This window comes from Radiomyces spectabilis, assembly GCF_025331425.1.
Source record: "Radiomyces spectabilis strain NRRL 2753 chromosome Unknown BYT42scaffold_10, whole genome shotgun sequence".
Lineage (NCBI taxonomy): Eukaryota > Fungi > Mucoromycota > Mucoromycetes > Mucorales > Radiomycetaceae > Radiomyces > Radiomyces spectabilis.
The window spans coordinates 820,206-842,106 of NW_026251935.1; the positions used below are offsets into that span (position 1 = coordinate 820,206).

The following is a 21,901-nucleotide window of genomic DNA, read 5'->3' on the forward strand; positions in this document are numbered from 1 at the left end:
CATAAAAGCAATATGACATTTTTCAAGGTGGAAACCGTTCTGGAATCAATCACCAGTAATTTATGACACGGTGGTCTTTGATTTTGATTTGAAACGGAATCTCCTCGAAAGCTTAGAAATCAAACGGTGCCTTTTTCAGTTTGTCAGCCAAATTCCGTGCTCGGCGTCAAAATTTTCATTGGTCAATTCGGGTAAATATTGAAGCCGCATTTGTCAGCCATCCACGACGGCAACAGCATAAATATCGGGCGGATCACTCTAAGCAACAGCATTTTCATTTTCATCGTTTCCTGCAACACATCAAATCCATCATGGCTCCCACTCTGTTTACTCCTCTTAAGCTTGGTCGACATACCTTGCAGCACCGCGTCGTCCTTGCGCCCTTGACACGTTTCCGATCCGACGAGAAGGCGGTGGTCCGTCCTTTTGTCACCGAATATTACGCTCAACGAGCCACCCCTGGCGGTCTTTTGGTGACCGAGGCAACATTCATCTCTCCCACAGCAGGCAGTTACCCGAATGCTCCCGGCATCTACACTCAAGAACAGATTGCCAAGTGGAAAGAGGTTACCCAGGCCGTTCATGATAAAGGTGGTGTCATTTACTTGCAACTATGGCACATTGGCCGTGCATCCCACTCCAAGTTTTCTCCCAACGGTGAACAGCCCGTCTCCGCGTCAGCGATCGCCATTCAGGGAAAGAATTTGTGGGGTGATCAGCAACAAGTGCCTCGTGCCTTGGAGATTTTGGACATCAAGGCTCTTGTTCAAGACTACCGACAAGCCGCTCTGAATGCCGTGGAAGCCGGTTTTGACGGTGTAGAAATCCACGCAGCCAACGGTTACCTGTTGGATCAGTTTATCAACACCTCCAGCAACAAACGTAGCGATATTTATGGCGGATCGATCGAAAACCGAGCACGTTTCGCACTGGAAGTCGTCGATGCCATTGCCGATGCTATTGGTCCTGATCGTACCGCGATCCGCTTGTCTCCATGGTCCGGTTTCCAGGATATGCAAGATGACACCCCCTATGAAACCTGGGGTTACATCGTTTCTCAACTTCAAGCCCACCAACCTGAACTGGCCTATGTGCATTTCGTGGAACCCCGCATTGATTTCCGTTCTGAGGCCTTGCCTGATACCACCGACTCTCTGGATCCTTTCCGACAGATCTGGAAGGGTCCTTTCATTTCCGCTGGTGGCTATACCATTGATCCCAAGTTGGCTTTTGAACGTTCCGACAAGTCTGGTGATCTTATCGCTTTTGGCCGTGCCTTCATTGCCAATCCCGACATCGTCGAACGCCTGCGCAACGGATGGCCTCTCAATCGCTACAACCGAAAGACATTCTACACACCTGGTGCTGAAGGCTATACCGACTACCCCGTCTATCAACCCGAAGCTCAACCAGAAGTCCCCAAACCATCTCTTTAAATATAAGACTCTCTGCATGTAGATAATTAGATTATTAATTTGACATTTTTATATTGCATTCAAATAAAACGCGTTTACTTGGCATATGTTTTGACTTTTTTTTTGGCAGTTCGACAGTTATTAATTGGATTCTTTCGATACCTATTACGCTGATCTATTGGTGCAACATCTCTTTCATCTGTGAAGCTTCAGCGCTTGATAAGCTGCTGAACCAATGCATTGAGAAACATGATATTCTCTGTAAACATAGTCAAACATTTATGCGATCCTCGTGTTCTGATATTGGAAAATATTGATAAGGATTATTCCACAAATTTCATTCTTTAAGCAGATAGATTTCATAGTGATACTATCGGCAAAAGTGGTGCACATTTTTTTTATGTCAGAGTACAGAGTGAGGCATTTAAACTAGGAGTTACTACAAAATAACATGCAACTAACGATATGATACTAAGAAAGACTAAAGCAGGCGGCGACTTGAGCGAAGGATACTTCTTGCAGCAAAGAGAGGCGGAACCAGAGGGGAAGCAGCAAGCAGCGGGTGACGTTGGTGACAAGTGATGACAGGAAAAGAAAATAAAAAGATAAAGGAAAAGGAAAAGGACAACTTACCAAAATAAAAAGGTTAGCGTGGCCATAAAAGGCCGAAGTGCTCAGGAAGTAAGAAGCTCAGGAAGTCAACAATCAAATCTCAGGAAAAAAAGGAGTTCAGGAAGTCCAACTCAAAAATACCAAGTGCACCGGAGGAACTTGACGGTCGGAAAAGAGTTTTGACGTCTTCTTTCTTGAGCCTGGAGCCTTGAGCCTTGAGTCTTGAGTCTTGAGTCTAAAGTGACCATGTCTGCAAAATAGAGCTTACTTTTAGGCTCACTGTCGCCAGTCTTGAGAGGCGGGTAGCGTTCGGGAGGCCACTGTGTTTTAGGTAGCCTTGATTTTCCTCCTATCAACGAAGCGTACCCCAGCTTAGGGCTCCAACAGGATTGAAGTACCAAGACCCACATCGTGTGCGCCGCCGAAAAAATTGGCTGAACAGGGGACCTGTTCTGGACAGCCATGACTCTGACTCCAGTCAACGAAGCATGCCCATATCTAGGTCTTACCAACAGGTGTTGAGGTATCGTAGATTTGTGGTGCTGGCGCGGACGAGGCTCCAGGGCCGTCGTGTATTACAATCTTCTTGTTGGGCTTGTTTCGCATGGTAGGTTTCTCCGCTTGAAAGGGTTGAGTAACCTTTACAAAAGCGCTAACTATGAGTGATCACTCATTTTGAAGCCGACATGGTGAGAATACCTACCAACATGCCACGGATCAAACCTTCAGGCTCTTGCTGGTCAACGTGGGAAAAAGAAAGAGAAATAAACGCAAAATTTTTTCTCTATTTTGTTTTTTGTTTTTGATTTATGACCGCGTTCGAAGAGTGCGTCAAAAAGTGGGGCTTCTCCAGTTGTCGCTGGTCTTTTTGACAGTCAAGGACAACTGCTTGACTTCAACGGAATGATGGATGGTTCATTTCACTGTCCGTCTTTATGCCTTGCACCGGTCAAGACCGACCCCCAACGATTACATTTTTCTGCACCAACGTCAATCAGTACATACAATAAGTGCTAGAAATAAAGTGAACGTCCTGCGTTAGACAACCAGTATATCGTCTATCATAATGTTTTTTCTGTAAATACCAGTGGACGATGGTTTGTTTATTTTGGTTTTCAAGAAAAAAAAAGTTGAAAAGTGATGCTCAAATGATGTTTGAAATTAAGGGCTTTCGGCATGTTAAGGCAAAAATATGCTGGCATGATCCCATTGTTTTGTTATGGAAATGATTAATCACAATGATCTCCGTGCATACTTTTATGAGTTTTTGCGAACTGAGAGTGTTGCTACAAGACTGGTTGGTTTGGTTGATCAGACGATGGATGATCCGTATGTGGAGTCCGGTGCGGTGGAGGTGGCGGTGGTGCTTGGCGTCGCAAACGATGAAATAGAGGATTAAAATTCAGGTAAATAGGAAACCATAACGGTTCGCCTGACAAGCTGTGACCATGACCGGAAGCACGAGTGGTTTCACAGTGGCTGCTGCCCATAGTCGCTTGTGTCTGACTTCCAACGCTGCTGACACTGTCCGTGCCTCTGATTTGAGTCACCAGGGCCTGCTCATATTTCGGGGGCGAATATTCAGGGGATCCGTAAGCAGGTAAAGGCTCATGCACAGAGACGGTTGCTGTAGAAGATCGCCATTGCTGCGCTGATGAATAAGGTGGGTTCATTTGGCACATATCGGGCGAAGCTGACTGAAACGAAGGCGGCGATGAATGCAAGGCCGAGTGATCGAAACTATGAAGTGGACGGGGACAATGGATTGTGGGATCTTTTGACCAACGTGAAGACCAGGGCAGTAAAAATGATCGACGACGTGATAAACACCAGTAGCGGATAATCCAAAATATGGCGACCACGGCCAAAATAGAACACGTTGCTGAAAGAGCAATAGTGGTAGGGCTATGGCTCGAAAAGCCGAAATCATGGCGATGCTGGTGGCTCGTATTATACGTATTCGAACTGGGGGAATGCTTGGGAGACGCATTTTGAGCAGAATCAGGAAACGGGGATTTCTCAGGAACCAGTTTGCTGGGTTTCGGTGGTGGCGCGCCGTTTTCCAATGTGAGCATACAGGTGGATGGATTACATATAAGATTTTGCCATGGATACGTAATGGAGTTATTGCTGCCGTGACGATACTGGTAACACTCGGTGCTGGTCGCGCAATACTCTGTGGACAAGACAACCGACAAATGTCATTCGTATTTAGTACGAAAGAACATATAAAGCATATTTCATTTTACCTTTATTCAAATCATTGCCCGATGATAAACAGTAATCATAGAAGCGATAAGCGTTGGTGCCACTGTGTGAGTTGGTGCAGGTTTCATTGGTCGCGTTGGCTGTATGGTTCATAGGTAAAGCCGTGCTCAGAATACAATTGCTTGGAAGGCACATGGCACAATATTTCCATACACCGTCAGATTCGCGATGTTGGCCGGATATAAATGCACAATCTTTGACACCGTCAAAATCTTCATCATCTTCGTCGCTTGACGCGTCTTGCTGTGCGCGAACTATATGAGCTATCAGCAACACAAGAAAGCTGAAGAGGATGAACCGTAGACGCGCCATCCCCAAGATAAAATTGAATAGCAAAAGAAAAGGCAAAGAATCATTCTCGTGGTCGAACCCTTCATCTTTCGGTATGTTAAGCTTATGCAAACAAAACGATGCTTTAGCGCAAGTGCTGACAATAGCATTCCTGAACTTGATCCATCACATTTGAGTTGTAAAAAATTCATTTTCTTAAAAGAGAAGAAGATACAAGAACAGCAAGACGAATGAAAAATCAAAGACAAAAAATGCACACATATAAAAACTAAAGAAAAAACGTGGTGTGATCTTGCTAGAACAATAAGAAAAGAAAATAAGGGAGAAAAAGAACATTGAAAAAAAAAAAAAACGTAACAATAGTGAAACTGTGTACACAGACAAATAGTGGGGCGAAAGCATGGAAACCGATGCTGAGTCCACAGCAAAGAAGGGACAGAGAACTATGTGCGAAGGGAGTAATGTGATGAGTCTAGGTACAGAACAAAGAACATGATTAAAGGGGTGGTGCTTAGTAAAAAACGAAAATAAGTAAAAGAAAAAGTACGTAAGATAATAAGAAAGAGACTTGGATATCCTTCGAGTTGCTGGGCTAAATTAGCAACACGATATTGGGGTTTGGGGTGATCTAAAAGGTATACATCTTTTCCATTGCTTGCCTCTGCAAAACTCCATGTTGGAATCTGTATCGTTAAGAGATCATGTTGAACCCTAGTCAGTTATTTATCACTCTATCGTCTAAACCTGCAACTTACTTTTTCAAGGTCTCGTTTTCTTGCACTAAACGTTCCACTTCGGACAGCAACTCTGTCTGCATCGACTTCAAATGCTGAATTTGCTGCACAGCTATAAAAAAAGAGCCCCCATTTGAAATCCCGATTAGACGGCTGAGCAAAAAAAAAAAAAAAAAAAAAACAATACAAGGCATCCATTTTCAGAGGTTTCTTACTTCGTGTAAGTAGAGCTGCTTTGCTCATTTTCTTGTTATTGCATCCAGGTAAGTGCTTTCTCAACTCATCGAATCCGTCCTTAATCTGGGCGCGTCGTTTCTGTTCAGACTGGATGTGAATCTGACGACGAATCTCGGCGTTGCTGAGTCCGCGACTGTATGAATTTGAGGGAAAAAAAAAAAAAAAAAAAAAAAAAAAAAAAAAAAAAAAAAAGAACACAGGTAAGAGGTCAAAGCATCCCGATTTTTTCAGTGGCACGAAAAAAAAAAGGGTAACTCACTTGTCATTGTCTTCTTCATCGTCAAGTTCGCCGTCGGAATCACTCTTATCATCAGAAGATGTTTTCTTCTTTTTGGAAACACCTTCGTCGTTGGTTTCACTTCCGGACTGCTGTTGCTGCGATGATCGCTTACGTTTATTGCGTTTCGCATCCATTTTCTTCTCATAAGTCTCTTTCGAATATTCCAAAAATTCGGTGTGATAAAACTCCATTGGCACGGAATTGGCGCGTGCAATGGTCTCCTTAACACGAGCCGTGGTAGCATTGGAAAATGTGGAGGAGGGTACAAGTGGAGAAATGACCTGAGACGGTGGTGGGGTGTGATCGATGGCTTGGGTTGTCAACACCTGCGTAAACGTAACGGCTGGATCCGTCGTGTGAGCGGCCACCGCTGTTGTCGGCGGAGGAGTTTGCGGAGAAGATGAAGATGAAATTGAATCAGGACTTCCGGGATGAACAGTCGATTTTTGGACGGAAGAATTAGAGGAGTTTTGTTCCCGATGCTGCTGCTGCTGCTGCTGCTGCTGCTGCTGTTGTTGTTGTTGTTGTTGTTGTTGGTGATGGTGATGCTGGTCCGGATAGTAACCGAAGCGAGTCATTGGATAAGCTACGGGAACCGAAGGATAATTGAGAGGCATCTGTTGAAAGGCATAGGCTATTTAAAAATAACATGTATAATTAGGATCGAGTTTTTTGGTTCTAAAAATTTTCGTGCGCGTGCTCCCTAATTTTGATCTCTTTTGATTATCCCCGCCATCCAATGAAAATCGCGAGTTTATATGATAATGAAACCCCGGTTGCATAAGCTCATAAGAAACGGGCTGTACCTTGGTAAGCGCTGAATTGCTGGTGGCTGCTATTCTCGTAAGACACTGGAGGCGACGACATTGGCGTTTCCGCTTTAACTACCATGGATGGATCGATATTGACCATCATTGAGCTAGTAGCGTAATCGGGAACGTAATGATTGGATGTGTTGTTGGCCATGACGAGTTCGCTCATATTACCGAGACAAAGGAGAACAAGGGAAAAACAGAGATAATAAATTAAAAAAACTATAAATAAATAAAAAAAAAAAAAAGAAAACCGAGACAAAAAGATCGTTGGTACGCAAAAAGATTGGAAAGGATTGAAATGCAGACACTAAATCAGTGAATCCTCGATCGATGATAGAAGAGGGATGCTGGGTCAAAAGAAAGGAAAGGGAGGGAGTGACAGAATAAGTGAGGATTAGGAAGGAAAGGAAGCTGAAGGAAAAAAAAAAAAAAAGAATCAAAACACCAGAAAAAATAGTAAAAAATTGTGTTCCTTTTGTACAACAACACATCGCACATGGAATGCCACTCTTTGCGCTTCGAAGTGAAAAGCCTACGACCGAAAAAGACACGTCATACGTCGGTGATTGAATTATGGCTGAGCTCTTTATAGTGCAGCAATCCACAAAGGCAAATGCGATCAAACGTCTCATCTATGCTTTTCCTTTTTGCCACATAGTTACCTTATTGCTCGGTGCCCTATAAGACCCATTTGTTGAGGTTCAACTTTTACATAAAAATGGTTGGTTGGAGCTCAACGACTACATAGCTTTTTTCTATCAAATGTTCTTACAGTTCCCTAGTTTTCACAGAGTGGATATTGCCTCACGGTCGCAAAGCGTGTCTAAGGGTGTCACCACATAAGGTTTCATCGCTCAAATAAGATGAAAAATGTGACAAGGTCGACTATAGCTTCTGTTTCTTCTAAAAGAAAGAGGCAAGACATAAGATACAAGTCAGTGAGAGATAAAATTGGATCTGCGAAAATCCAGGAGCATGAATACCAAATAACTTGTAACCATGCCAAGCAAACGGACAAGATGAAAAAAAGTGTTATACAGTAGATGGCCCGAGTAGAGGAGTTTTTTAGGGAGCACCTAAAAGAGGGAAGCATTTGCGAAGTCTGATCCGGGGTGTTAGTGGGAGTAGGAACTGTAACAGCCCATTTCACCGACTGAAATATGACTGACTGTATTTAGTCGATCAATTCCGGGAGTGCAGGCAAATGCTGCAGAAAATAGGTCACTTAATCTATGCGTAAGAAGGGAGAGCAGTTCAATCAGATTTATATAGTTGGAGCAGTTGCGAAAGACTGTTTATTCAATCTTCTTAGCCAATACTCTCCATTTTATAATGGAGCGATCGATACACTAAAAGACTCAATCTATATTGGCAGAAAATCGCGATGCGACCTTTTTCATGATACTCTCAGCACCATCCTGAAAACGCTTGGTTAGGAAGGACATTTTCAAGTGTTTTCTAAGAATTACGGCCATTTACGCAATCGAACTCCATTGGAAATCTGCAGAGTATATGCTTCCCTCAAAGGCGGCTAGAGACCAGGCAGACGACGGAGTGATCGTTTCCTTGCAACTATGTTCGTTGGAAATCAAGCTTTGGCAGACGATCGTCCCATTCCTGCAGCATATATTCCACGAGCTTTCCTTATCCCATTCAATAGAGCGCCGTTGACTCTCTCGAGTTCTCCATTTGTTTTGGGGATGGTATGGAGTGGCAAAATTGTGCATCGGGTGCTTGGTCTGTGTTTTTAGCTAGTCAATTGACTCCTGGGTTGACCGGTCCCATCTGTAGACGGAGTTCTTCTTCAAAAGTTTGTATTTTAGCTTTCCAAGTGTGGACAAATTCTTAAGGAACTCGTCTAGAAAATGCAGAACCCCGCGAACTGCGTCAGAGCCCTTATCGTGGTCGGGAGTCGGCCTCAGTTTTCGGCCACTTTGCCCGTGATGCCGTTCCCGCTCACCAGAAAAACAATAATTTTTTTCATTATTGAAACGATAGTAAGGATGTCAGGGTCTATATTTTTCAACACTAAGCTGTAGGTTCTGACGATGCCCTATGGAGACGCTTCATCGCTTCTTTGGTGGAGACTGCCGGCGGAGAAGCCAGGACATCTCTGTGCTTTGTTAATGGCTGTAAAACTTGCAATGGCAAAATAAACTCAGGAAGAAGGATTCCGTATCAAAGGGTACGCACTATTAAACGTGTTGCGGAAAACTTCCTCAGTTCCCAGTTTCAAGGAGATGCTTGGGAGTTGATTGATGATGAGGCGACGATCATGTGACTTCAGATGGCAGTGAGCAAAATGGAATGACAAGTTCAGTCGCCGCTGCAACCGTTGTTTCTGCAGAAGTTTTGTGCACACACACGTGGGGGAACTCTTTTCGTGCAGCACGAAAAACGACGATTCTTCCTGGCTCACGCAATTAGGTTGGCCATGAATTTCGGAATTTATGGCGCTAATGATTACGCCAGCCCTTCATCATCTTATTCAGCGAACGCTACTGATGTAAACTACGATGGAACAGTCGATGATCGTATTCAAGCGTTGCAGAAGAGTATCCATGAACAGCATATACTATTATCCGCCATGGACGTCTCCCTAGACGACAACGATGAGATGGATTCAGACACCCAAACTTTGGAGAACTTAAAGTCACGAATACGAGCAGTATCTCGAGAACTACAGCAGAACGACAGCAGGTGGTTGAACACCACACCTGCCATGGCCCGATACGATACCCGTCATCATGGGTCATTATACTCTGCGGCTCACTGGTGGACACGATATCAGAATAATGTGCGACAATTGGAAGATTTGGGTGATCAACGGCGTGCGCTTATGAAAGAACTCGATTACCTCGTCGATACCAAGATAAAAGCGGCGTATCAACAGCTGGCAGATACCACCGAACAATTAAATCACGCCAAAACCGATTTAAACAAGCTTCGAGCCAATCGTCAACAGCAGGCTGCTTCCATCGATCAACAGTCCATTGATGTCGCCACCGACATGGACCACATCAAAGCTAGAGCCCGAGCCATTGTTGCCGCTCGTATGAATCGTAATACGGCTCAACGAGAAACCAACCAAGTGCTACGGACGGAAGAAAATGAGGGGCGTCAACGGATTATTGAAATGGATCGCCTCATGGATCGTATTCGGGCGCTAAAGGACAACGGTCATGAGCTTGTTCAGCACGACTTGACGTCCATTGATAATGCCATCGACGAAGCACAAACCATACTTCGGCAGCATAAAATGTTTGACGAAGGTTTATTTATTAGCGACGAGTTGGCACGATTTATCAGTAGTTTAGCCACGGCGACTGAGGATGACTGCGATTCAATGAGTGTGAAACCCAAAATCAGTCGACCGAGTATCCACCCTGTCACTTCCGATATGTCCAGTTACATGGGCAGCTCGGATGCGTTATCCGTGCCACCACCACCGGTACCGACCTCACAGCGTCCCAATTCGCCTCGATCAGCTACCGACATCAAAGCTGAAGCCCAGAGACGGATAGAGGAACGGCGGCAATGGCTATTGAAGAAACAAGCAATAGCCGCCAAGCCAGCGCCAAAGTCCGAGCCCGAGAAGAAACCAGAGACAACTGCAAAGGATGATGAGGAAAAGGCGGCTCAAGAACGATTGCGGCGAGCGGAAACAGAAGCGAGAGAACGATTACAATCCATGCGTGAACGACGGAATAAATTGAAACAAGAAGCTGCGGAAGCTGAAGAAAAATACCGAAAAGCAATGGCGGAAGCCGAAGCGGCCGCTGAAGCCGAAAAACGTGCGGAAGAAGAACGGCAACGACAAGAGAGGGAATTACAGGAAGAGCAAATGAGAAAGGCTGAGCAGGAATTAGCCCGTACCCGGAAAGAGGAAGAAGAAGCCATGTTGTCTAGACGAAGGAAAGCGATCGAAGAACAGGAACAACGTGAAAGGGACGAACAGGAGAGGCAGGAAGCAGAAGAAAGACGATTGGATGAAGCCAGGCAACGTAAAGCGCGTCTTGCAGCGGAGAAGGCTGCCAAAGAGAAACGATTACAACGAGAACAACTGGCCAGACAACAACGTGAATTCGAAGAAGCGCAAGCCAAAGAACAACAACGACGTCGCGAATGGCAAGAAACGGTGGCCCGACGTCACGCTGAAGCTGAAGCTTTGAAACAGGAAGAAGAACGGCGGAAAAGAGAACTAGAAGAAGCGGAAGCCAAACGAAAGCGTGAAGAGGAAGCTATCCGAGAGGAAGAGGAACACCGTCGCAAAATGCTGGAAGAAGAGCAAGCAAAAGCACAAAGAGAAGAAGAGCACCGGAAACGACAACAAGAGAAGCAACAAAGGGAAGAAGAAGAACGGAAAGAACGCGAGAGAAGACAACGGGAAGCAGAAGAAGAAGAGCAATGCAGGAAACAGCAAGCCATGGAGGAAGCCGTCCGATTGAATGGTAACGCTACGGCAGGCACCAGCGGTTACGGCATCGATATCGAAGATGAAGTGGATTTTGGCACCAGTAAATACTGAAATACTTTCTTGTTTTTCGTTGAATGGAACAGCTTGGATCGACTCATGTCATAACTTGTTTTCTTAGTCTACCGTGTAAATACGTTGTATGAATATCGCGGTCTTCGAGAAGATGATCTGTCTTTTGGCGAAGACGAGACGCTCAAAGCGCATCCGTCCAAGGACAAAGCCAGTGATTGGTGGTATGGCACATCGCTCACCACGAACCAGGTGGGATTCTTTCCTCGCACGTATGTTGAAGTGATTGAAGAAGGTAATTGTTGCTCAGAGCTTGCATGTTGGTTGCAGGAAAAAAAATTTGTTGCTGACATGATGTGACATGCGGGTACCCTTTATTAGCTTTTCGTGTCCGAACCCTGTATCCGTTCTCCAAAACGAGGGACGACGATCTGGCGTTTGTGGAAAATGAGATTATCATTATTCAACCTTTCCAGGATGAAGTCAGCGATTGGTGGTACGGCACAAACGAAGACACTGGTGAAAGTGGATTTTTCCCAAAGAGTTACGTGGAAAACATTGATCCAGGTAAGTGATAGCTGACATGACATGAACATGATGGACGGGCGGTTTCACACCTTGGTGACGCAGGCAAACCGGCGGTCACCGTGTCTGTGGCGAGACCGGTGCCTATCAAACACAGTTCTTCAGCCTGGAGTATATCGCAAGGTTTTGGAGATAGCAAAAATGGCATGCTGACAGTATCCGAGGAAGATATTCCTCGTGGTTCCTCCGCGCCTAATACACCCGTGTTGAAAAAGACGACATTGGGATTAAACCGGTTGGACGTCACTCGTCGCCGACGTGCAGCTAGCAATGCCAGTAGTGTCAATGGTAGCTTGATTCCAACTCCCAGTCTCCCGTTACAATGCGCGGATCAACGTCCTGAAAGTCCTGCTGTCACCAGCTGGGCTAGCACCATGGAAGCTCACGAGCTCGCTGCGATACCACCCGATGAACGAAGTCGGCAGGAAGCTATCTTTGAACTGTTATCCACAGAACGTACCTATTTGCGCGACCTGCAAATGATTGTCAATGTAAGCTCTGCATTCTTTCAACATTCAAGATTTAGCAAAGCCGTTCTCAACTCGCTACTTCCCGTGTTTAGGTCTTTTATGTGGATTCTGGAAAATATTTGACGCAGACGGAACAAGACGTGGTTTTCTCAAATATTGATGACTTATTGCTCTGCAATACTGCGTTATTAAGTGATTTGGAAGCTCGTCAGCGCGAACGCGCTGGCGTCGTTTATTGCATGGGCGACGTGTTCTTAAAACATGTGAGTTTTGCTGTATTCCCGTTGATTCCATGACGGATGCTAATTTCGATTTTCTCACCTACTTTATAGGCTGAGAGTTTAAAGTGCTACTCCACATTTTGCCGTAATCAATCTTCTGCAAGCAGGTTCTTGCAAAAGAAACGAGAAGAAGATCAATGGTTTGAAGTGTTTTTGAAGGTTGGTTTTTTTCTAGCCGAGATGAGAGGGGGGATCGACGATTTCGGTGTTCATGAACAATTCTTCCTTTTTTTAGACTGCTCAAACTCGACCTGAATGTCGAGCGCTGGATCTATCCCATTTCCTTCTTGAACCAGTGCAACGCATTACACGATATCCTCTACTGTTACGACAGGTAATATCATAGGAACTACACAGCAGGCAAAAAGGTTGTAACATTGGGCGATCAACTTTTTTTGGCTAGATTCTGAAATGGACCCCCAAGAAGCACCCTGATTACAGTCTAGTCAAGTCTGCATTGAGAGAGGCTGAAAAGGTTTTGGAGGACGTTAATGAAGAAACCCGACGATATGAAAATCATCAAAAGATGGGAGAGCTGAGTCGTATCCTCGACATGGAACACTATGGCGTAAGTCATGGCAATTTACGACCACTGTGAACATCGTACTGATCATAACAACGGCAATTTCGTTCTTTTTTCTTCTAGCTTCTCGATATTGGCGGACGTGAATTCGTTATGGAGGGCATTCTTTACAAAGCGAAAAGCGGACGTAAACTCCACGCTTATCTGTTCAACGATTTGTTAGTGTTGGCCGAACCATTGAAAGAATTGAGTCCAAAAGGATACCTATATTATTTATACAGAGAGGTAAGGATCAAGGCCGACAATTATGTGGAAGATATGATCCTCACGCATGAAGTATGTAATAGCCAATGAAGATTGAAATGATTACTGTGCGGCAACAGCAAAACATGAGCTTAAAGTCCAATTTTGTCGGCGGGGGATCAGGTACATTCAATGTGGTTCCCTTTTTGACTTTTTTCTTTTCACGGCAACTAAACAATTTACTTACTGCTATTCGTTTTTTTTTTCATATCAGGGGAAGATACCAATTTCCAAATTGCCTATGGCAGTCAAGTCATAGCAGTGAAAGCGCCATCAGCTAGCCAAAAGCGTCAATGGATCAGTCAACTTCAACATTACAGCGCTTTACGTCTAACACTACGACGATAGGACTATATACACACATCATACCTTAATTAGAATACGCGTTCGATCTAAATTATTGCCCTCATCCGTGTTCTTTTGTTTGCGCTATTGCTGAAACAACAACATCTAAAGAATGTGTTTCTTGGTATTTCTTCCCATCTTGTAAATACACGACAATGCACATTACATCACACATTTTACAAAGCTCCGTCTTTTGTCAATGAAAAGCAAATATGGACCTCATGTTTCATCTTTTTGAATCACCAAAGAGTCTCGAGCTTACGGTGTCCGTTGAACCCAAGGAATACAACTGCAGAGCAGGTGATTCAAGAGCCGCAGTTTATTACCGAGCAGGTTATCCAAGGACCGCAGCAGATTGAAGTTTCTTCACAATGTAAACTTTTCTCTTGATGATTTTGTTTTTTCGAAAGATGCTCATTTCTGAACTCTGCAAATTCGGATAGAGCATACCAGGCGTTGTCAATGTGGGCGTACGGATCACCAAAGGATCACGATCTCACGGTGTCCGTTGAACCCCGCGAATACAACGGCTGTTATTCAACTTACCCCGCAAGGTATTTTACATTTTCTCCTGATAATTTTACAAAAAGCACACAATTCTGAGATCCACATAGACTTTGGTAGATCTTGCCAATATGGGCGCACAGATCATCTTAGGATTTCAAGTTACCTCTGTCCCCTAAATATCAGAAATCCTAGAAACAACAGGATACCCAACGTTCAGAACAACGTTCGATTTTCACCCTCAGTGCGTTCGACTACGGGAGGTATGGATTTCTTCAAAAAATTTCTGAGATGGCACGCATTAAACTTATATTTGCCCATTACCTTTGCTTATCAGTTACGCCAGCTCTTGAGCCAGCTCGCAATGCCACCCGGATATCCTTTGAAGATTTCCAAGGAGGTGCTTCACTTCATGCTCCAAACGTCAACGCCGAAGGCGTAATGGACAACAGGAGCATGACCTTGATCTGTGCCTCCTGTGGAGCAAAAGGCTGGGAGGACGAGAAAGTGGCTGGAACCCGACAAGAACCTCGGTTTGCCATTTGCTGCAACCAGGGAAAGATCCAGCTCCCCGTCCTTCAGCCGCCTCCTGAAGAGCTGCGCCAATTGCTCACCGGGCAAGACGAGATATCCAAAGAATTCGTCCATTATATCCGAAAATACAATACCCTTTTTGCATTACATCAATTGGTGTCGAGGTAATGTACAGTACTGTAAAGTGGGTGTTGTTCCGTGAAGCCGAGGCTCAAACCTAGAAAAAGAAAAGATAGTTGACTAAAGTGGGTTTGGTATACTGAAGATTGATGAGGAATTGGCCAATGCAAGAGCTGGCACCTACACCTTCCGCATGCATGGCACTATCCATCATAGAATTACCCGTTCTGCATCCTCAACAAACTTTCAACCGGCATTCTCGCAATTATACATATATGATTCTGATATTTAGCAGCAACATCGGTCATCTATGTTTGACGACCTCCATCCCAAGTTTTACAGACTTTGCAGACGATGATGGCTCGGGTGGATCCTTATACCCGCATATATCAATCTGCTGGAGAACACTTGCGAGGTGACGATACTGAAACGAGATACGAAATTGCTCTACGCAACATGCATAATACCAGTCGCCTTTTACCCGGAGATCATCGCGGACAGGATGTGCAGCCCTGCTATCATACCAGACAGACCAAGACAGCGAGGCAACAATGATTGTAGTCGCCTCAACTGTAATGGCGGCTTTATTGCTCAATGGAGGGACGACTGCCCACTCGAGGTTCAAAATACCCGTAACTCAGGTAGTGGATGATACCATTACATGCAATTTAAATGTGCATGACGATCGTCAGATCGGTGAAATCCGCGATGCTGCATTAATTGTATAGGACGAGGTGCCACTAATGAACCGTAAATGCATTGAGGCTGTCGATCGAGCTCTACATGATATTATGAGGGTATCGGATCCTTCCGCAGCATATATTCCATTGGGAGGCAAGGTTGTTGTCTCTGGAGGCGACTTTAGGCAAGTCCTACACGTAATCCGAAAAGGCACACGTTCCGACACCGTAGATGCTGCCATAACCTTCTCTTCTTTGTGGCCACTTATCCATACCCTGCGCCTTACTATCAACATCTGCAAAATATTCAAGACAATGATATGCACACCATGCAGCAACGTTCATTTGCGGGGATGGCCTCTCTTTGATAATAAAGTCGTCAGTTTCAGCTTATTTCCCCATCAGGTTACGCATGTATTCTACAAAGTCAAAGAAATATGAGGAGATCCAGATGAATGAGCTGAATGATGAAAAGAACATAAGGGCAGTCAATAAATTCATCGGGATTACTTAAAATTTTGCCAGGGCAATGTGCATAATGAAAAACGTAATGGATATACGTGTCCGTGAATGCTATGACTGGCGGATATCGTTCGCACCATTCAAGGGCAATAAATGAGTGGTACTGTACAATGGCATTTGTTCCAATATTAAATAAACATGGGCATGGATAGTGAAGCGCCAACTGATAAATCATATGTCTGTCATTGAAAGGTGGGCCACTGATTGATAAATCATACTACATTACAGGACTGTCTGTGGATAGCGAAGCGTCATATGCCTTCTTCAATATGCATCCAAGTACCTGAGCTCAATTTTTAAGTGATCCTATCTTACAAGCATGTCTTTACCTGATGACAGCTGAAACAGCATCGACTCTACGCATAAACTTTCCAAGATCGGTCAGTTCGTCATTGTGGTCTGCCATTTCATTGGTTGCTGGAAATAAATAAAAAGTGGCAATCTTTTTGGGAAGAAGAAAAAAGGCACTTCTTTCTCTACTCGTATACAAACATGTTCAAAGACCTTATTTATCGCATCCTTAAAGCTATCCACGAAGAAAAGAAGCGCGAAGAAGAGGAAAATGGTATTTCTTTGCATATATACGCTCTTAAGTAAACACGACTCATAAACTATTATTTAGCTGTACACTGTAAAGACTGCGGCAAGGCTGGACATCGCACCAAGAGACATAGCAAATGTCAAATGCATGAACCGCTCTCCCCTTCAGGTATAATTATTTTTCTGTTTAGAAGAACAATAGACCATGACCGATAACATCTATATATGATGACATAGTTGGCAACAAACGCAAAAGAGCCAGTGATCCGGAGAAATCAACGTTGAAAAGAGACAAAAAAGGGCCAAAATGGCTAACAGCAATGATGATTGCGCTCCACCCATTTGCTCAAGTTGTCAAGAAAGAGGCCACAAATCCGCACGGTCTAATGATTGTCCGAATCATAAACCGACGAAGCATCAAGAATTTCAACGCTTGATGGGGAACCACTCCACGACCTGCCGCAAGATTAAACTGTCCACTATTTTGAGACCGCAATATCAAACACTCATGCTGCAGAAAATCACTCGAACCTGCGAAGATTTGCGAAACATTGTCATTAGGGCCCAGCTCTTTATGAACTATTATATTCTCACAACTGAAACAGTTCATAAAAAGGCGTTCACGCAAGACTGTTTCTATTGCGTTGCGCAACTTGTCATCAAGAAAACTCCAAGGAATACCAATGCCATGCCCGACGACCTCCTGACCAGTTGGCAGGCCTTTCGTCAACAATTCGATGTGACATACGAAGCCGAACTTGTCCATGGTTACAGTCAATGCCTATCATTTGCCTGCATTGAATTAGCCACATGCTATACGAACATGATAGTAGAGACCTTTGAAAATAGGCTTTCGGCCTATTTGCTTGCCAAAGTTGTGGAATGTTGTGGAACAGAGACATGAACGCAGCGAAAAATATTTTCAAAAATCGCCAACGAAGTCATCAATGGTGGCGGACGACCTGCAGTTTTCAGACAGGACACTTATTTTTTTTTTCAAAATCGCCCTATCGAACATGGTTTTTTTTTCGTAGGAGAAGAATTTAGATTTTTACTGTCTTTGGGCTGGTAGCACATACTTTTTGTATAAAAAAAAATTTGTGGGTCACATGCCGCTCTATGCTATTGTCATGCTGAAACAGGAATCTGGTTTCAGATGTCGCGGGACTTGGAAACCAATCGGTCCATCCAGAAGAAATCCGGATTTCCCTTTTGAAAACAAAGTTTGATAATTGCAGAGCAAGACAATGCACACATGACCTTAACCAAACTCCGAGATCGTGGGTAAAGCGAAGGACAACGTCAATGCATTCTGCTTTCCTCGGGACAATTTGACAGATACCAGCTCATCTCCACAGATCCAAAAACTTGTTTCTATTGGTCCTTTTTGGGATTACCTTGCAGTAGTTCCGTGAGAAAAAAATATATGATGACGAGATGACGAAGAAGCTCTGTTGTAAATTCAATCAAGCCAATCCGTTTGACCATCTAGTGACTGGATAACTCATATATTATTGTGTTAAAAAAAAAGAGAGAGAAAATGAAAAATCCAATTCATTTGCCTGTAGAAACAGTCAGATCGTGGGTTCGCTATATTAGGTAAGCCATCTGCATTGGGTTGAATACAATGGAAAACCCTCCGTAGACCCTTATTTTTGTACGAATTAAGAAAGATTATGTTATCGTGTGTACGAACACTGTTTTTATACATTTTATGTGCAAACAAATGATATTGCAGCGTTGTTTTATCTTGTTGACCAAAGACGCAGTGCATTTAGCTATCAAAGCATGACGTCACTTTATATCCATTTATCAGAGCAACACAAGGGGGGTTTATAAAGTGGAGGCAGGTAGATCGAATTTTTCGACAGGGACACGGTGATTTATTTGATTTTCGATCTAACTGCGACACAGCAACCATGGTTACCAAGAGTGCAATATCAACCGCGGCCGTACTGCCATGTATGGTAATGCTGACTATCAAATGTTTTTTATTTCTCCCCGAGATATAAACTACAGATAAGGCGGCGCCTTCAGAATATATCAACAAAAGTAACCGATGACACTCAAAGCATCTTGTCTGGTGAGTAAAAATAGGCCTACACCCTAGTATTCGCTTGGTAATACAGTCCATATGCTTACTTGGATTACAAAATTCCTCATTGAGTATCATGGTTTTTGTGTTTGCACCTTTTTCAAGGGATCTTTGAATTGTTTCTGTCAATCTATCCGGCAATGATCAGAGATCCGACCATAACTCCGCCAATGAATTAGCCAAAGCCATCAAAGACCTTCTTTCAGACTCCCCCAGCAGCTCTGGCCGTTTAATAATTTTGCCGCCGAAATTTGTTCCTCAGAAAAAAAAATTCCAAGACATGGCGATAAACGATGGGGTCAATATGGAAAAAGGTGCGCTCAATCCGATCACGCTCCCCAACAGGATCTTATATTTGGAAACCAATCATTCATTATCCTACTGTTCTTTTTCTTTTCCTTTTTCTTTACTAGGTCTTCTCCACATTTCCGTTTATAGATTCACTGATCTCCACCATGCACGACGAGACCACTATCGACGGACAGGAACACATCGTTACTCATCCAGTCCCGGAGCGTCTGTTGAACGCTTCCGAGTGTCCTACTCCCTATGTCACCTCGGTTGAACAATACCAAAAAATGTGGAAAGAAAGCGTTGAACAACCCGACGTATTCTTTGGCAATGTATGTGTGACACAAAGATCCAAGAAGAATAAAGATGGGGCAGAAGAAAAAACAAAGGAGGAAATAAGGGAAAGGAGAACCGTAACAAGACATGATGGCTAAAAATGTCACGGATTTTTTTTCTGGTAGTTGGCTCGTGAACTGTTGTCGTGGGATAAGCCGTTTGAGACGGTCCAACACGGTTCTTTCGAGACGGGAGATGTTGCTTGGTTTTTGGAGGGTCAATTGAATGCGTCATACAACTGTGTCGATCGCCACGCTTTAAAAAACCCGGATAATATTGCCATCATTCATGAAGGCGATGAACCCGATCAGGTGCGCCGTATTACTTATGGTGAATTGCTCCGTGAAGTATGCCGTATGAGCAACGTGTTGAAGAACCTTGGTGTGCGTAAAGGTGATACAGTGGCTATTTACATGCCCATGATTCCCGAAACCATCGTTGCCATTTTGGCTTGTGCTCGTATCGGTGCCATCCATTCCGTTGTTTTTGCTGGTTTCTCCGCCGAATCTCTCCGTGATCGTGTTGTGGATTGTGCAGCCCGTGTGGTCTTGACTTCCGATGAAGGTCGTCGTGGTGGACGCAACATTGCCACCAAGCGTATTGTCGACGATGCTCTCGGTAACCACGAAACCCATGTGGAACATGTCATTGTCTACCGTCGCACGGGATCTCCCGTGCCCTGGATGGAAGGCCGTGATTTGTGGTGGCACGAAGAAATGGTCAAGGCCCGAGCTTACTGCGCTCCCGAGGCCATGAACGCTGAAGATCCCTTGTTCTTGCTCTATACCTCGGGGTCCACAGGCGCTCCCAAGGGCATCCTCCACACCACCGGTGGTTATCTTTTGGGCGCCACCGCGACCGTAAAGTATATCTTTGATTATCATCCGGGTGACATCTATGCCTGTATGGCCGATATTGGCTGGGTCACTGGTCATTCGTACATTGTCTATGGACCCTTGTCGTTGGGTGCCACCACTGTCTTGTTTGAATCCACTCCTACGTACCCTAATCCATCTCGTTTCTGGGATCTGATTGAAAAACACAAGATCACTCAATTCTACACAGCACCTACGGCTATTCGTGCTCTTCAGCGCTTGGGTGATCAGTGGCTGGAAAACCACGATCTTTCGAGTTTGCGTGTGATTGGATCTGTGGGTGAACCCATCAACCGTGAAGCCTGGGACTGGTACAACGAAAAGGTCGGCAAGAACCGCTGTGCGGTGGTCGATACTTATTGGCAAACCGAAACGGGTTCCATCATCATCAGTCCTTTGCCTGGTGCCACCCCAACCAAACCTGGTTCGGCTACCTTGCCTTTCTTTGGTATTGACCCCGTCTTATTGGATCCTACCACCGGCAAAGTGTTGGACAAGGAAGGTGAAACCGGTGTGCTGGCCATCCGTCGCCCTTGGCCCTCGATGGCTCGTACCGTTTACAACAACCACGCTCGTTTCTTGGAGACCTACCTGAAACCCTATCCCGGTTACTACTTTACTGGTGACGGTGCTTTGCGAGACAACGATGACTATATCTGGATCCGCGGTCGTGTTGATGGTAAACTTTGATGAAATTGGACGATTTTTCCAAACCTCGCAATAACTCAACACGTGCCTTTACATTTGTAGATGTCATTAATGTGTCTGGCCATCGTTTGTCGACTTCCGAAATTGAAGCTGCTTTGAACAATCACGAGTCGGTTGCGGAATCGGCTGTGGTTGGTGCTCACGATGACTTGACAGGTCAATCCATCCACGCATTTGTGTCGCTGAAACCTCACATTCAGAGCATGGAAGGTTTAGAACGTGAATTGACCTTGCAAGTTCGCAAGATCATTGGTCCTTTTGCTGCTCCCAAGCGCGTGTACATTGTAACGGATCATCCAAAGACCCGCTCTGGTAAGATTATGCGTCGTGTGCTTCGCAAGATTGTCAATGGTGAACAGCACCAGTTGGGTGATACATCCACTTTGGCCGATCCTGCGGTCGTCCCTGCTTTGATTGCCAAGGTTCACGGCACCAATACCGCCTAAGAAATTATTGCCCTTTCTATAATGTTCTTCTTTTTACTATTATCTGCTTCTCTCTTTATACGTATTCTATTGCCTGTACACAACAACTATTTAAAACCACACACTCACCTTGCTATTTTTATTTTCTTTCTTATTTGGATAGTCTATTCCAAAATAAATTGCATAGAAATACATTTCAACCCTTGTTTTTGTTGTGGTGACATTAAATCATTCACCTGTATTGAGATCTCATTCTATGTTTGAAGAGTTGGATTCTATTCAAATAAAAGCTCTGTGGAGGAAAACAGGAAATAGACGAAAAGGGTAAACGGATACAGGGGAAGTATGCCATGTCGTGTGATATCGAAGGTGGGCAGAGAGGGCAAACGTGGTATAGGAATGGGAATTATTCTTCAATGTGACGAAAGCGGCTTCCCTTCTTGCTTCGACTGCCGCCGGAGGTTACGTTTCGGCTACGCCAGACGCGCATGACGTGCCAATGGCAGAGCAACACTGAGCACGAGGCTCCAAAGACAGCACAGATGGCATTCGTTTCACCGTCGTCGTTGTCTATCATAAATGCTTGCGGGAAAATGCCATGTTCATTCTTCAGCCAGCGGAGCCAT

General features: G+C 44.5%; 5 protein-coding genes across 5 annotated transcripts; 4 read left to right on the forward strand and 1 right to left on the reverse strand.

The window, feature by feature from the left end:
* Positions 1-251: 251 nt before the first annotated feature.
* Positions 252-1,520, forward strand: BYT42DRAFT_578789 (uncharacterized protein). Its single transcript, XM_051569319.1, has one exon. It carries the CDS (start codon positions 312-314, stop codon positions 1,434-1,436), a length of 1,125 nt encoding a protein of 374 aa, XP_051421116.1. The 5' UTR covers positions 252-311; the 3' UTR covers positions 1,437-1,520.
* Positions 1,521-4,756: 3,236 nt separating this feature from the next.
* BYT42DRAFT_578790 (Myc-type, basic helix-loop-helix domain-containing protein) lies at positions 4,757-6,341 on the reverse strand. The gene is made up of 4 exons (XM_051569320.1): positions 5,817-6,341; positions 5,536-5,690; positions 5,342-5,432; positions 4,757-5,269 (listed from the first exon to the last, which is right to left on the reverse strand). Exons 1-4 carry the CDS (start codon positions 6,026-6,028, stop codon positions 5,215-5,217), a joined length of 513 nt encoding a protein of 170 aa, XP_051421117.1. The 5' UTR covers positions 6,029-6,341; the 3' UTR covers positions 4,757-5,214.
* Positions 6,342-8,957: 2,616 nt separating this feature from the next.
* BYT42DRAFT_578797 (uncharacterized protein) lies at positions 8,958-14,114 on the forward strand. The gene is made up of 12 exons (XM_051569321.1): positions 8,958-11,169; positions 11,248-11,433; positions 11,520-11,705; positions 11,769-12,214; positions 12,286-12,456; positions 12,526-12,633; positions 12,710-12,808; positions 12,878-13,042; positions 13,121-13,282; positions 13,345-13,423; positions 13,515-14,018; positions 14,089-14,114. Exons 1-11 carry the CDS (start codon positions 9,087-9,089, stop codon positions 13,646-13,648), a joined length of 3,819 nt encoding a protein of 1,272 aa, XP_051421118.1. The 5' UTR covers positions 8,958-9,086; the 3' UTR covers positions 13,649-14,018; positions 14,089-14,114.
* A 2,433-nt stretch (positions 14,115-16,547) lies between these two features.
* On the forward strand, positions 16,548-17,200 carry BYT42DRAFT_519170 (uncharacterized protein; the record flags this gene model as incomplete). The annotated part of the gene is made up of 2 exons (XM_051565255.1): positions 16,548-16,714; positions 16,783-17,200. A coding segment is annotated over exon 2 (348 nt), but the record flags the coding sequence as incomplete, so codon positions are not given.
* A 1,439-nt stretch (positions 17,201-18,639) lies between these two features.
* BYT42DRAFT_578806 (acyl-activating enzyme) lies at positions 18,640-21,409 on the forward strand. Its single transcript, XM_051569322.1, has 3 exons — positions 18,640-19,263; positions 19,393-20,821; positions 20,893-21,409. The coding sequence occupies exons 1-3, from the start codon at positions 19,096-19,098 to the stop codon at positions 21,294-21,296; spliced, it is 2,001 nt and encodes a 666-aa protein (XP_051421120.1). The 5' UTR covers positions 18,640-19,095; the 3' UTR covers positions 21,297-21,409.
* Positions 21,410-21,901: the final 492 nt, after the last annotated feature.